The sequence below is a fragment of the Elephas maximus genome, chromosome 13 (genome assembly GCF_024166365.1).
Source record: "Elephas maximus indicus isolate mEleMax1 chromosome 13, mEleMax1 primary haplotype, whole genome shotgun sequence".
Classification (NCBI taxonomy): Eukaryota; Metazoa; Chordata; class Mammalia; order Proboscidea; family Elephantidae; genus Elephas; species Elephas maximus.
In genome coordinates this window covers 64,656,495-64,672,045 of record NC_064831.1, presented here as the reverse complement: position 1 = coordinate 64,672,045, position 15,551 = coordinate 64,656,495, and the positions used below count along the sequence as shown (strand labels likewise).

Genomic DNA, 15,551 nt, shown 5'->3' with positions numbered 1-15,551 from the left:
TCCAGTCTGCCCATGGGAGTTTACACCTCACAGTCTCCAAGCTCTGCTGGACCCCCAACTGTTCCAGTTCCTGCAACCTGTCCCTGGGCAGTCTTGTTCCCCTGCCCTTCGGTGGTGATTTCAGACCTCCACAGCCCCTCTGCCACCACTTCCACGTTCTTTCTGTTCCAGAGACCCGCTGGCCTCTTTCCCTGAGGGCAAAGTGCCATCAGGTTTGGGGTCCTCTCTTCCCTTCCGCCCATCACTATTAGTCCAAGGTCATTCACAGTCGTCCCGATCCCCATTCCCATTGGTTTAGGGGAGGGCGCATGACCCAGTCCTGGCCAATAAGGTGGGAGGGGAGGTCTGCTGCATGCCCCGGGGAAGCTTTCCTTCACTGTCAGCGATGTTTGGAGCAGCTAAGGGCAGCCTGGTGACTGGGTTCAGGGTGGTAGAGCAGATGGGGGAGAACCACCCTGTCGCTCCTCTGCCTCCCTTTGATCACCGTGTTGGGCCGCCCCTTCCCCTCACTGAAAGCAGGTTCAGGGCAGCAGCTTTCTAGTCCAATCCCAGCCTTGTCATTCACCAGATAGGTGACCTTGAGCAAGTTTCCCAACCTTTCTGTTCTTCAGTTACTTCATCTGTAAAGTGAACAAAATAATTACCTCCTAGGACTGTGAGGGCATAGTGGTTAAGTGCTACGGCTGCTAACCAAAAGGTCGGCATTTCAAATCCACCAGGTGCTCCTTGGAAACCCTACACTGTCCTGTAGGCTCGCTATGAGTCAGAATTGACTCGACGACAATGGGTTTTTTGTTTTTTGGAGGGCTGTGAGTGGAATATTAAATGAGTCCATGTATATGGAGTTCATAGCACTTGTAGTTGGGAACACAGGCTCCGGGCTCTGCAGCCACTGAATTAGAATCCCAGCTCTTCTGCTGTGGGACCTCAGGCTAGTTACCTGTCCCTTGTGCCTCAGTTCCCGCATTTGCAAAATGGAGAGAATAGAGCTATGTCATTAACGTGTAGATGATTAAGTGAGCTAATTCAAGTAAAGAACTTAGAACAGTACCTGGTACACATCAGTGTTCTGTAATTGGTTGTTTCATAGTCAAGTTATGACCACCAGTGCTGCCGTGAACCTTCTTATCCCTGGCGCAATGCCTAGGAACGGAATTGCTGGACCCTAGTGGTTAAGAGCTTGGCTGCTAACCAAAAGGCCGGCAGTTTGAATCCATCAGCCGCTCCCTGGAAGTCCTACGGGGCAGATCTACTCTGTCCTATAGGGTCTCTGTAAGTTGGAATCAACTCGATGGCAACGGGTTGATTGCTTTTGTTAGTTAAGGCTCATGCATAAAGAGCCCTGGTAGCACAATAGTTAAGCACTTGGCTGTTAACCAAAAGGCCCACGGTTTGAACCCACCAGCCGCTCTGTGGGAGAAAAGACCTGTCGATCTACTACTCCCATAAAGATTTCAGCCTAGGAAACCCTATGGGGGAGTTCTACTCTGTCCTATAGGGTCACTACGAGTTGGAATGGACGCAATGGCACACAACAGGGCACATGCTTGCTTAACTTTACTGACTAATCCCAAAGTGTTTTCCAAACTGGTTGGATCGATTTACATCACCCGCCCCGCCCCCCCCCCCAGCAGTATGTAAGAATGTTCCCATCTCCTGTATTTTCTTCTGTTAATTTGAAATGGGATGGAATTGGAGTGGGCTAGTGCCTTGCTCCTCCTGGGGTCTTCATCTCGGATCAGCAGTCTTACTCAGCTGCCACTTCTCCCTCAGCAGTGGCCCCCATCCGTCCCTCCCCTCCTTCGCCCCCCAAGTCACTCAGCACTGTTTCCATCTTGGACGTCTCAGGACCCTGGATCCTCTTCATCCTCTCAGATCCCTCCCAGACAACGCCCGGACTCTTAACCTCCATGTAAGCCCCTGGCGTGTCACAGGAAGTTGTGAGGTGTGATACCAACCATTGGTTACTAGTAATTAAAGTACTGAAGGGTTAGTTATTCCTTTCAAAAGATTTAAAAAATAAGTGAGAGAGGCTCAAAACTGTCCCAACATCACCCTCATTCTCTAGTACTTCCATAAGGTAGAGAAAGGTGTCCCACTAGCCTGCCTCAGTGGATTGCACAGAAATGCCAGCCCATCTGACTGAAATCAAGCTTACCTCACTCCTGGGTAGACACTGTTAATGGAAGGCAATTACAGATTGACCTAATGCTTTACCTCTCTCAACGTTCCTTTTGGTTCTGCCAAAACCCAGGTTGTATCCATGGGAGTGTGCGCTATGGCAGAGAAACAGGCTGCAAACTCTGGGTCTAGGACTGAGTTCCAGTGGCAGTGTCCCCAGGGGCTCCATGCTCAGCATATCTCCCGGCTTGTCACAGACGCTTTCTAGAAAAGCCCCTTTTAAGCCAATGCCCAGGTTAAAACATACTGGCAGTGTCCTGATGCTCAGAGGATGATGCTCAAATCCCAGAGCCTAGCATCCCCTCTGACTTTGCCCCAATCCTCCCCACCCCACTGACCCTGGGCACTGGCCACGGTTCCCTGGAACCAGGCCCTTTGATGCTGTCTTTCCATATCCATCAGTCCCTCTGCCAGGACTACTCTTCCTTTACTTGCCCATTTGGCAAACTAATTCTTCCAGCTTCAATGTTACCACCTCCGGGAAGCCTTCCAGAGATTCTGGAGAGAGCTGCTGCAGCTTATGTCTGCCCAAGTAGCCTACTCTTCAGAGTCCCAGCATGCTGCATTTGAAATAACTGGTTTTGTCTAGATAATGGTGTCTATCTCCTAGACAGGGCTGTGAGCTTCATAAGTGCAGGGAATACGGCTTATTCTTAGCGTCTGACATGGCAGGAGCTCAAAAAGGGCTTGCTAAATGGAAGAAGGGATCTCCTGGCCCTGTGCCTGCCAGGACAGTGATGCACACCACTGGAGTTAGTTCTGGTACCCAGGCAATGTCTGAGTCCCCTGCTAATACAGAAGATACACCCAGCATCGGAGTGAGTGCTCTGGGCAAAGAATGGGTAAGCAGTGAAGGGGAGAAAGGTTCAGGAAAATCTGGGTATCAGAGGAGCTGTTCACCCAGTCCCTTTTTATTCAGAAGGCTCCACCTCTCCCGTTACTGCCCAATGGAAGACTCCTGCAGTGCAACCAAGGGAGACCTGCTTGTGTGAAGAGGTAGAGGTTTATTGAAATATAAACATTTGAGAACATGTAGGATAGAAAATAACCACAACATATACAGACACTTGCTGTAAGAAGATATCTGAGGTATTTATCCACTGCCTAGGCTACCCATGTGCTATCACATTTTCCTGGTGAGAATACATATACGATGGGGACAGGGAGAGACAGAGCTGCCCAGGCTGCCTGCCTACCATGTGGTCTTCAGGACTGCACCTCAGGGAAAGCACCTCCTGGATCAGGGGCCCACTCCTGGGGCACCTACTGGTACCCCCATTCTCAGGCCTTCTGAGACTCTGCTGTTGTCCTTGAGGGCAGCGAGGGTTTGCTCAGAGGGTGACGCCAGGCAAGCTGCCTGGGGGACGGGAAGGACCCAATGACCAGAGAGATGGTACACTGTCCCTGTGTCCTCTGGATGGGAAGAGTGCATCCGTCGTGACCAAACCCGAGAAAGACGCACTGGCCAAAGGTCTGAGACACCTTCAAGTGGACCAGGGCCAACCAAGTGGGTGCTCCCCCTGGCGCCAAATCCCAGGTGCCCTTCCTCACCCACACCCTTCCGACGCCAGCAGAGGGTCCGTCTCAATGCGCGGGGCTGTGAGGGTGTGTGTGCGAAGGTTTGGGGATGGGAGAGAATATGCAGTCCAGCAGAGGCACTGCTTAACAGGCTGAGGTATCTGTTTTGTGCTCAAGCTTTTGATTTTCCTTTCCTTTCCCAAAACAGGTTTAAATGTGAGTTCTGCCATGGGCTTGAGCTGGTGTGGTCTACCACCACAGCCCTATGACGTCACAGTGGATGGTGCTCTACTGAACAAATCAGGGCCTAGATGATTGAGAGGTGAGCCTTGTGCAGGAAACGGCCTTTTCTCCATAACAAAAGAGCAACCTGCCGCACCCCAGGGTCCAGGAGGAGAGACTGAGCCCTCGGCATCTCCTTATTCCCTGGGCAGCCTGACCTCTGGCAAGGCCACCAAGGGCCTCGGCTTCCATGGCCTGTCCATGTCCTGAGGTGGCAATGTTGAGTAAGGGGAGACATCCTACCCCGACACAGGTGAGCTGGGGCAAGGGTCCAAGACAAGCCCTGCTTGGGCAGGAAACGAATTAAGGACTGTCTTCATAAATGGCGTGAGAGTGGGACCTCTATCCCACCTCCTTCCCCACCACCATGATCCCTGAGTCACCTCCTCTCTGGGCTCTTAGGGAAGGCCAAAGCATTTGTTTGGCTTTGGGGGTGCTCTGCTTTCAATTCTTTGGTGCTACAACAAGAACAATAATAAAAAATTAAAAAAATAAAAAAAACAAAGTCAGTAAAACACATATAAAAAAGATTTCAGAGATGCAAATACTTCCTGAAGATCCAAACATCAACAATTACAAATCTGAGGTATTTCAATGAACCTGACATCAGCAGGTTTGGGGGAGGTGGGGGCTGAGATGGCCCCAGGAGGAGAAGGGTGGCCCAAGGGACAAGCGGGCTGCTCTTGGGAAAGCTGGCCAACAAGGGGAAGGGGGAGCAGGAGGTTGGGGAGGTTCAGAGAAGGGTCAGTGTAAGGTGGGTGCCAGGGCCCGGGCAGCCCCGAGCTCTGCCTTCCCCTCCGCAATGGACTAGGACCTGAAAACTGCCCTCATGTGCCCTTCCTTGGGACCGTTAAAAGGGAGATATAGGACCCTAGGGACTGATTCAAGACTTGGATTTGAGGGAAGCACTCAGGAGCCAAGCCCAGTAGGCAAGGTGGGCTGGGAGGGCCCCCTCCCATGCTCAGCAGAGAAGGACCATGGAGGCAGGCTCTTGGCTCCTAGCAGCCCCACATGAGAGTTAAAAAGTAGGGGACTGAGCAAGGGAGAGGTCAGTGACCCTGGGGTCACGGCAGAAGGCAGGGAAGGGAAATAAATTAAGGGGAAGGGTCATAGAGGGCCTCTAGCCCTGTGTTGGCTTACGGATTGTCAATACACTGTGCCCTGGGATGGGAGGTGACCTGAGAGCCCTGGAGGGAGCTGGCCATCCACAGACCCCTGCCCAGTTCTCCAGGACAATCCCTGATTGGACAACGCCTGCCTTGTCCTGCCCCTCCGGCCTCTCCCTGCCCCCAGGGTACAGCAGGACCTGAATGGAGCCTGGACAAATCCTCAACGTCTGGCCAAACGGTGTTCGACGCGGGGTCCGTGAGATGAGGTAAATCCTGTGCATCAAAGTCCTTCACTCTCGACAGGACAGCGGGAGTAGGAAGCTGGCTCTGCCCATCAGAGGGACCAGCTGGTGGAGGGCTCTGCACTGGGGGTGCCCCGGGATGAGGTAGGACTTGGTGAGCAGTGAGAACTGCTGCTGCTGCTGCTGGCGCTGCTGCCGACGCTCTGGGGAGCAGATCCTGCGATGAGGTGGACCACAGGTTTCTGGGCAAACAGCACACCTGGGGCAGGGTGGGAGAGAAGCAAGTGTGAGCGGATGGGAGAGAAGGGCCAGGTCCAGCTCATTTTCACAAGGACTTACTGTTCGCCTCGCTCTATGCAAGCTGTGTTCTAGAACCCATGCTGGGCACTGAGAGGAGGGCTCCCAGACACTCTCCTGCCTTCAGATGCCTACAGCCCGGCAAGGGGGCAGAGAGGCAAACAGAGGAACTTTGTTGCAATGTCATGAACACTTTGAGGAAGGGCAGCCAGGTGCTGTGGGAACAGAGGCTCTGGAGGGCACAGGAAGGCTGGTCCAGAAAGGCTCCAGGGGAGAGACTGTCTGGGCTGCAGAAGGAAAAGTAGCCAATGCAGAAGAGGGGGAGTGGTGTGCCAGGCAGAGGAAATCCGGGGAACACAGACATAGCAGGGAAAGGCAGCAAAGGCACGGAGGCTGACAGTATTTGGTGTGACCACGGAATGATGAAGGCCGGAGTGGCAACAGACGAGACTGGGAAGGTGGAGAGGACAAGGTGATGGAGGCCTTGCTCAGTCCTAAAGCAGGTTTGACCCAGCAGGGGTTGTGGAGCCCCTAAGAGTTTAAAGTAGGTATGGGGCATCACAAGATCTGAGTTTCAGAACCCTCTATCTGGGGTTGGGAGGGCTAGGGCCAAGGAAGCTACTGTCACAGGAAGAGAGGGAGCTGTTAGGAAGGACTCCTGGGTTCCTGGCCTTGGCAACTGCATACCCACTGTTCTGGGCTGAATTGTGTCCCTTCAAAATATGTGTCGTAAATCCTAACCTCTATGCCTGTGGTTATAAACCCATTTGGGAATGGCTGTCTCTCTTATGTTAATGAGACAAGAATGGTGTAGGGTATGTCTTAAGTCAATCTCTTTTGAGATATAAAAGAGATTAAATAAGCAAGTGACAGAAGCTGAGATGGAGGAAGAGAGATGCCAAGCCACATGAACAATGCCCAAAAGCAGAAACTCAGAAAAGGCAAGGACCTTCCTCCAGAGCTGACAGAGAGACAGCCTTCCCCTAGAGCTCGCACCCTGAATTTGGACTTCTAGCCTCCTAAACTGAGAGAAAATACATTTCTGTTTGTTAATGCCACCCACCTGTGGTATTGTTATAGCAGCACTAGATGATTAAGACACCCACTGAGAAAAGCACAGGGGGGACAGAGGGATGAAGGCAGAGGGGGCAGGTGGCAGCTCTTCCCTCTTCAGAAGCCTTAAACCCTCTTCAGACCTCCTCCTCCCCATTCTAAGAGGGAAGGTGAAGTCATCTCTGCCTTTCTCAGGGACAGTGATGAGAGGATAAAAGGGTCCAGGCACTGATCTCCTTCCTCCTTCTTCTCTCCACGAATGCACACCCAACCCCCAAATCTCCCAGACCACCACAGCACCACAAGGTGACAGGCACTCAGGCCTACCTGCTGGCTTGCCCAGCCAGAGCAGACCTGGGTCTCCTCCAGGGGCCTCCTGTGTCAGGCAGAGACACCTGAACGTGGCCTGTAGATTGTGCGCCCACTATTCCGGTAACTAGCAAGTCAACTTGATACCACAGCTTCTCTGGGAGCTGCTTCCAGGAACTTCTGTCCCCTTCCCTAACTCCCACCCTGATGCCCAAGGGAGATCCAGCACATGAAGGGGCCTCCACAAGGCCTGGAAGGTGGTGCTTTGAGGGTGCTTTTTTGTTGTTGTGTCTGTTGCGTTGATTCCATGTGTGAAGAGCAGAACTCCTCCACAGGGTCTTCAGGGTGGTGACATTTTGGAAGCAGGTTGCCAGGCCTTACTTCCAAGGTGCCTCTGAGTGGACTCAAACCACCAAACTTTTGGTTAGTAGTCCAGTGCTTAATGATTTGCACCACCCAGGGCCTCCCCTAGGGGGCTTAGCTCCCGGAAAAATTCAAAAGACAGGAGCGTGCCCCTGAGGAAATGCTCTCAGTTTTGATGGAAGATGCAGTAGAAGATTTTGGCCATTTCCACTGGGCACCTCCCAGACTGGCCAACACACCCCACGCACCAATGGCAGGAGGCCACTCCCTAGTGTGCTGGGGCCCTTGGGCTCCTACTCATCAAGCTATGCTTAATGAATCAGCTGGTTTGTTTCCCAGCTCACACCTACACCCATGAAATAAACACGGGAAGAGGACTGCTGTTTCTATGAGAACTAAATTGAAGGCTGTAGAAAGACTTGGTAAAGGTGCTCAACAATCAACCAACCAACCAAAAACTGTACCAAATTAGGTTTGGGGAGAAACAACTGTCAAAGACTGGGGGAAAAAATGAAGACTGTGGAATGATTCTCTTGCGCTCAGATTGCTTTGCATCTTAGTGCTTAGTTCATTTTAAAGAGAGAGAAATGACAGATGATGTAATGTAAGTATGCTTTATGAAAGAGAACAGCTGACCCACAAAGAAAGGGCCGTGGCCTCGCATCGGGTCTGTGAGTGGTGGACATGGATGTAAATAAGAACGCGACGTGGAAGGAACTGCTTATGACTCCCCTGCATGTTAAATGACTATTTCAGTGAATGAACTGAAAGCTGGTCCAACAGGGCTAGACAAGGGTGTCTATCCTTCTGCCAGGGGTCAGGGGATCTGCCATCCCCGTTAACAATTCTCAGCCTCCAACAGTCCAGAGGATGCACTCTACCTCTGGAACCCCGAGACTACATAAAGGAAGCCACCCTGGGGGCGGTCACACAGAGGAGACAAGCAGGGTCAGCTGCAAGTGCACTGGGGCTGGCCACTGAGGCCTGGGCCTCCCCCAGGGCTCAAGAACCTCACCTGCGTAGGTGGTGCCGTCGATGTCCACAGACATGTTGATGCTCCCAATGCTGCTCGTAGTCAAGTTCAGGGCTGCAGCTGAGGCCTCTGATCTGTCTTCTGCTGGGGACAAGGGAGAAGCTGGGCCTGGTCAAACCGCCCACAGCACTTCCATGGTCCTCTTCAACACACTCCACTTTCCTTGCCTGGCTGCACCAGGTCAAGGCCTCGTGTTGTTAGAAAGCACCTGTATTGCCTTCTCCTGACCTTAAGGTCTGGCAGGAGAACCCAGGCTTGTCAACTTCCTGTCACTTGCCTTCTCTGGTAAGCCAGTTCATTTCCCAAGTCCTCTGCTCTCACAAGGGAACTGCACACAGCAAGAAGGCTGACTTCAGCTCAGCCGCTGTGCACTAACGCCACTGCAATTCAGCAGACTCTCACCGAGCACCTGCTGGCATCAGGCCCCAGGAAATCAGAGGTCAGTGAGAGCCAGTCCCTGTATTTATGGACTCCTTTGCCTCCTCCTGCCAGTGACAAGAGATTCCGTAGCTAGGCTGTGAGTTCCTCCAGAAGGTGGTTCTACCTCCCCAGCAGCTGGCCCAGCCTGGGCACTGCATCTAAACCCAAGCAGCTGGTGTTTCTGGAAGGCTGCAGGTGCTGCACGGGCAGCCAGGGCCTCTGCCTGGTTCACCCCAGGCCCTGCTCTTTTCAGCACAGGGAGACTCTTCCAGGTGAGCTGCCTCTGGCTCTGTATAGGACCAAGAGCACCTGAACAGGTAATGGAGGACAGAGTCCAGCTCTAGGGTCTGTTACCTCCCAGCTTCTTCAGGCTCCTCACCCGGGTCGGGGAAAACGGAACAGGTAGGGCCCTAGCTCCCTTCACCCTCAATTTCTTCCCAACACATGCTGATTCCTATTTGTTCTGATAGAGTCCAGGGCAAGAATGGCAAAGAAATGCGTGTGGGGGGTAAATGGAGAAAGAGGAACAAGGGAGACGGAGCGTGTGGTTCAGGGAAGAGAGGGTGAGGCAGTAGAAAAATGTAGAGGGGAAGGGGAAAGATGTCAATTATGCTGCCAAACTTGTATTTCCTCCTTCCCTGCTATTCCTGAGGGTCACCAGCACACACACCAACGTGAGGCCAGCCTGAGGCAGCTCTGGCCCCTCAGTGAGGCTCAGGAGCGACAGCTGTGCCCTGCTCTCGCCTCCATCTGGTGAGGTGCTGGGGTGAAGGCTGAGCCCTCTAATTTAATTTAGACACATCAAAAGGCTGGTGGGAGGGAGAAACAGGAGCTGTCTCTGAAGATCTCTGGCTCCTCCTCCTTGAATAACTAGAGAACAGGGCACTGCCTGAGGCCATTTCTGGTCCCCTAGAAAAGGACCTCAGCTTGGAACTGAGATCTTAGCGACCACTGAGGCCCTCAAGGGCAGAACTGGAGGGGTTCCTTCTAGTCAGGAGTATGACCTTTCTACGTCAGCCTTACCACCCTGCCCCAGTCCCGGGGGACATGAGTGGGCACCCAGTGGAGCTGGGGTCTGGCACCACTTGAGAAGGGAGGCACTTGCCCGGAGCCTGGGGCTTACCTCTGCCGTTGATCCTGATCTTCATGGGGAGCTGCCGCGCCATGCTGAAAAAGTTGCGCTGGAAGGCCTGCTGCACCAGGCGCTGCTCCTCCTCTGACAGCCTTGACACCTTCTTCTCAGGAGGCTCCCCTGACTCCAGCCGCTCCCGCAGCTGCTCCAGTGTGGCAGTCCGGGTACTGGCCTGCTGGCCTGCCAACGGCACAGCTAGGCGATTTGGCACGGGCACCGTTGTCACGGGGACTCCGTCACCTGTGAAGGAACCAGAGCTGGACCAATCCATCCTCCCACCCAACAAATCCAATTGTGGGCCTGGGGAGACTCGGCGTACCACCTCCCTTCCCTTCCTCCTCCCCCAAGGGCCCTGCTAACCTTTCCTGAGAGTGGTTGCTGGGGACAGCCGAGGGCTACTGGCACTGGTGCCACTGCTGGAGCCAAGCCCAAGGATAGGGAAGCGGATCTTGGGTGGGGAGAGAAGGGCAGGGGCCCCGGCAGCCGCAGCAGAAGCAGCAGTGGGTGAGTAGCCAAACAGCGAGGAACTGTAGCTAGGCCGTCTCCCCTCCCTCCGGTTACCATCGATGGCCGCCTGGAGCTCAGCTGGGGAGCTCAAGGCTTTTTTCTCACACTCGTAGGCATATAGATACTTCATGTACCTGAAAGGAAGGAAGGAAGGAAGAATGATCCAAAACACGGCACCAGAGACTGCTCAGTTTACATTGCTGGCTCTCTGGAAGCAACCTGTCAGACAGGCCTCTGGGGTAGAGGATGGCAGCCTCGGTGCACTTGGTGGAGGTGAGGCTCCTCTACCTGCTTCTCAATTCCGAACACTGCTCAAATTTGAGGCATCTTTCCTTGAGGGAAATAAATAACGTATAATGTTTTCACGTTTGTTTTGGTGCCTTTTTTAGTGCTGACAGAAATCGGGCCCATGTTTTGCAATGTCTCTCTGGCTCCTTGATCTCCTAACCACTCTGGGTTAGGCTGGTCAGAAGGGAACAATTCTTCCCATTGTGTGTGGAACATGGCAGTGCTGTCCTTCTTGTGTCAGATGCCCCAAGATGCAACTCTCTACCCAAAGGTCTTGAAAGAGGGTGGAAAAGGAGACTGCTGTTCCCGTCATAGCTCTGTCCCCAGCTTCTCAACTTCTGCTGGGACAACTGCAATAGATACAACCCCTGCGCTTCTCATGTAGGCCACGACAGGCTGCCCCAACTGGTACGTCAGCTGTGCCTTCCATGTTCTTCACACAGCAACTTCCAGTGTGATCCAAAGAACAGAATCCCCTCAGCCCCTCATTCTCTAATGGTACTTTTGGTTTCACTGTTTCTATCCAGCTTTGTAATTAATTCAAATGGTTATAAAAATAGGTTGCCAATCCTGACGGGGTCTGACTGCCTGTTTTCTTCCCGCCCCCTATTGCTGGGCAAGCTGAATGTCCGGTTAAGGAGGTCCAGGCTTAGGGTGGAAGTGCTATTTGGGAGATGGTGTCCTGGAAAGAGTGTGGATTCCAGAGGCAGAGGACAGGTTTGAATCTCAGCTCTGCCACTTACTGGCTGGTATGCCTTGGCCAAATTATTGAACATCTGGGTTTTGTAAGCTGGAAAGTGGGGCTAACACCTGCTTTATGGGATTGATTGTGAAGTTTAAAATGAAACAATACGGTAAAATATTGCCACACAGGAGACCCTTGGTAAGTGGTGGTAGTTGTTATCATTTAGGTTTAATGACGGGTTCACCTCAGAAAGCTCCCGACTGTCACTTCAGGAATTCCACTCATCTTGCTGACTGTACAGTGGAACTTCCTTCCTTTACTCTAGGTTAGAACATCTCCCTTTCTCCACCTCTAGCTTCCTTCCCCCAGGCCCTGGCCACTCACTGGGTCCTAAGGGTGAAGGCGGCGCTGGTAATGGACGTGGGCAGGTTGAGGCCTTTGGTGACCTCCCTCCAGATCTTCTTGTTGATGATTTCCACCAGGCCGCCCTTCTCCGTCACCAGCTTGTACAGCATGTACAGGTCCAGGATCTGCTTGGCCATGATGGGTATTCGGTTGATAGGGGTCCCTGTGATTGCCCAAAGAGAAAAAGAGAGAGTTGTGTCATCGCCAAGCAGAGAAAGAAGACATCTGTGTCTGCCCACTTTTTTTTTATTGTACTTTAGGTGAAAGTTTACAGCTCAAATTAATTTCTCATATAAAAATTTATACACACATTGTTAGTGACCCTAGTTGCTATCCCCATAATGTGACAGCGCATTCCCCCTTTCTACCCCAGGTTTCCCATGTCCAGTCAGCCAGCTCCGATCCTTTTCTGCCTTCTCACCCCACCTCTGGACAGAAGCTGCCCATTTGGTCCTGTGTATCTACATGAACTAAGAAGCACATTCTTCACGAGTATCCTTTATGTCTTGTAGTCCAGTCTAATCTTCGTCTGAAGAGTTGGCTTCGGGAATGGTTTTAGCTCTGGGTTAACAGGAAGTCCAAGGGCCATGTCTTCGGGGCTCCCTGCAGCCTCAGTCGGACCATTAAGTCTGGTCTCCTCATGAAAATCTGAGTTCTGCTCCACACTCTTCTCTTGCTTCATTAGGGACTCTCTGTTGTGTTCCCCGTCAGTGTGTCTGCCTACTTTTTGCTGAGTTGAAAATAAGGTTCATGAACTTGCTTAAAGTGTAATTTTAATTTGACTCAAGTCTCCAAAAGTCTGAAAACTATCAGACTATCACTTTTGTTTGGGATGCACAGGACTGGTCAAATTCACTGTGTGGCCTTGGGCAAAACACTTAACCTCTCTGGATCTGCTTTCCCATTGTTAAATAAGAGGGCTGGACTAGATGATTTCTAGGATCTTTTTCCTGGAAACTTATATCAGTCCAGACTGTTTCCTGATGATGTGGCAACTCAAACTCCTCTGAAGCCTTCCGCCTCCATTCACTCGTCGCCTCCTCAGGGAAGCCTTGTCCTAACTGCCTGCACGGGGGAGGTCTTGTCGCAATCATCTGCAGGTGCAGCTCCCTGGGCACCTTTTGTAGCACTCAGTGCAGCCTGTCAGTGTGTTGATTTGCGTGTTGTCGTTAGCCACCTCGGAATCTATTCAGACTCATGGCGACCCCATGTGTGCAAAGCCCAACTGCCCCACAGGGTTTTCTTGGCTGTCATCTTTGCGGAAGCAGATAGCCAAGCCTTGCTTCTGCAGAGCCGCTGGGTGGGTTCCAACCACCAACCTTTAGGTTAGCAGTGCATTGCAAACTGCTTTCTTCACCCTGGCTCCTATTTATCTGCTATACCGCCTGCTTTCTCTTCTTTTACTGCTGACACTTGCGGCCACTGGCCCTGCTGCAGGATGGAGAGATTGCTTTTTCTCTCGTGTGTGCCTTGCCACGTCAAAGGAGCCGCTGGATACGCAGGTCTCCAAGGGGATGAAAAGCCACTCAACAATGCTCTCCTCACTCCTTCCCTGGCCTTTGAAAGAGGGAGGGTCAGAGTAGCTTCCGCCCGCTGGCCCCCGAAGGGAAGTGAGCGGAGCCAGGGACTTGATTAGGAAACCTGGCACCGAGCAGGAAGGGCTACTAATGAGCACCAGGGGACAGCAAGGAGGGTGGGGCCAGGGTCCTTTCACAGCCGGCTGGGATGCTCGTCAGGAGGCGTGATGGATGACTGTCATTTGGCAGCCTCGGGATTAATGATCTGGAGGTCAGAGGCGAGAATTCCACAGGGAAGGGTCACCGTCCAGGGCAGGGCCTGAGACTTGTTGCCTTTTGATGGCAAACCCTTTTACTGTATACAGGCTGCTCCTCCTCTGTCCTGCCCTCTTCCCACTGGTCCTGATCTTGGCGAGGGCTCACTGAGCTGCCTGGCACATTTGAGGCCAGCTTGACCAGAGAAGGGCTGCTTGCTTCTGCTCCTACTGCTTCTTTCCCCTAAGGAACAGCTGTTTTCTTCTCAGCCCTGGAATGTCAGCCTCACCATCCCAGGACAACTCTTCTACAGGTTAATTCAAGCCAAAGAATGGAGGGAAGGGTCCCACATTTATGAAAAGGAAGCAGCGCGAGCAAAGACAGGTGGACTGTGCTGAGGGTCAGGCCTCTTATCTAAACATGGGGGCTACAGATCTCTAAGACCTCAGTCTTGATCAGCTGTTCTTTGGAGGGCCAAGGACAAAAGGGTCATAGACTTAGACTACTCCCTCCAGGTAGTTTTCTACCTATTCCAGTTCACAAGTAAACTATCAGAAGATTACTGGTATACTCTTAAGACTCACAGCTCATGTGCTGGTTAGTTTTTCTCCCAACTGCTCCAGGCAGTAAACCTTAGTCCTACCTAAAGACAAAAGCCTGATGCAGCAGAACTGGTTCCTGCCAGAAGAGGGCTAGAGTCCACCTCCACGTGGAGGCCTGTCTACTCAAGCACTTATGGCCCTGGCGAGTTCACATTTTCCATGGCATCACCTGGATACTCTAGGGGGGGTCCTTCCAAGGCCCCCTCGCATAAGCCCCCAAAGCTCGCATTTCCACAATCTTCCTGTGTGTAACCTATGAACTTCCAACTCAGACTGTTCACACTGAACTTACCTTCACGCCCCTAAACTATTACATGCCCCTTTTCCGTTACTCCTTTTTTCCCCCAGCGGCACCATCATTCTTTGAGGTCTGAGGGCACCAGCTTCTCTTCTCTCATTTATCATTCACTCTTAGGTTGTTAGGATGCCCCATGGATTCTTCCTCTGAGATACCTTTCAAAAGTACCTTCCTTTCCAATCTGCAGCCACCACCCTGACCAGGCCCTTGTTGCTTCATACTTAGATGCCTGTAGCAGCCTTTTATCCATACACTCAACTTACACACTGCCACCAGACAATCTTATTAAAATACCACTTTCACCATGTCACTTGCTTCCTTGTTTCAAAGCCTACAAAGACTCCTATTGCCTATTCATCCCAACCCACATGTCCAACCTCGTGAACCATGTTCCCCAACACTCTCTTAAGAATTATTTAGGCCCTGAGATGATCTTTAAACCTTAAACCAAAATTATCCCTTGAAGTTATCTTAAAACCGAACAAGACTTTAGCTTAACTAGTAAAAGATACCAGCTTTGAGCATTCTGCTCTTTTAAGAGCTATCTATATGGGATCAAATTGACAACTGCAACTTGGAAGATTAGATAGGAACCTTAGGGGGCAATGAGTTTGTTAATGGGGGAGGAACAACTCAGAAAAGGGTGAGAATCGTGAATGGTTGCACAACTCGAAGAATGTAATCAACGTCCCTAAACCATACATGTAGAAACTGTTGAATTGGTCTATGTTTTGCTGTGTATATTCTCAACAACAACAAAATAAACAAAATTTAGAAGAAAAAAATTTACGTAGGAAATGTTTCAAGCATATCCCAACAACTCACTCTCGCTCTTGTTAGTTGGGTCTTCTCACTATCCCCTCCGCAAGCTCACTTCTGCTACTCCATAAACCTAAAATGACCTGACTCCACAATATCCTTCAATGTCTACTTCCTCCAGGTAGTTTTCTACCCATCCCAGTTCACAAGGATTTCTTCCTTTCCAGAATTTCTATTGCAACTCTATTACAAGTTCAGCAAATAATTATTCTCTAATTGTTTCACCTACGTTTGCC

General features: G+C 51.6%; 1 protein-coding gene across 4 annotated transcripts in view; it reads right to left on the bottom strand.

Moving 5' to 3' along the window:
• Window positions 1-3,171: 3,171 nt before the first annotated feature.
• Window positions 3,172-15,551, bottom strand: part of ARID3B (AT-rich interaction domain 3B) — a 54,895-nt gene continuing 42,515 nt past the window's right edge. For 3 of the 4 annotated variants that reach the window (XM_049906001.1, XM_049906000.1, XM_049906002.1), the window contains exons 5-9: window positions 11,804-11,987; window positions 10,300-10,580; window positions 9,931-10,179; window positions 8,370-8,468; window positions 3,172-5,591 (exon numbers count right to left, since the gene is read on the bottom strand). In XM_049906001.1, coding sequence (XP_049761958.1) covers window positions 5,425-5,591; window positions 8,370-8,468; window positions 9,931-10,179; window positions 10,300-10,580; window positions 11,804-11,987 — 980 coding nt within the window. In that variant the 3' untranslated portion in view covers window positions 3,172-5,424. The remainder of the gene's footprint in view (window positions 5,592-8,369; window positions 8,469-9,930; window positions 10,180-10,299; window positions 10,581-11,803; window positions 11,988-15,551) is intronic. The other variant, XM_049906003.1, reaches the window with a different exon arrangement.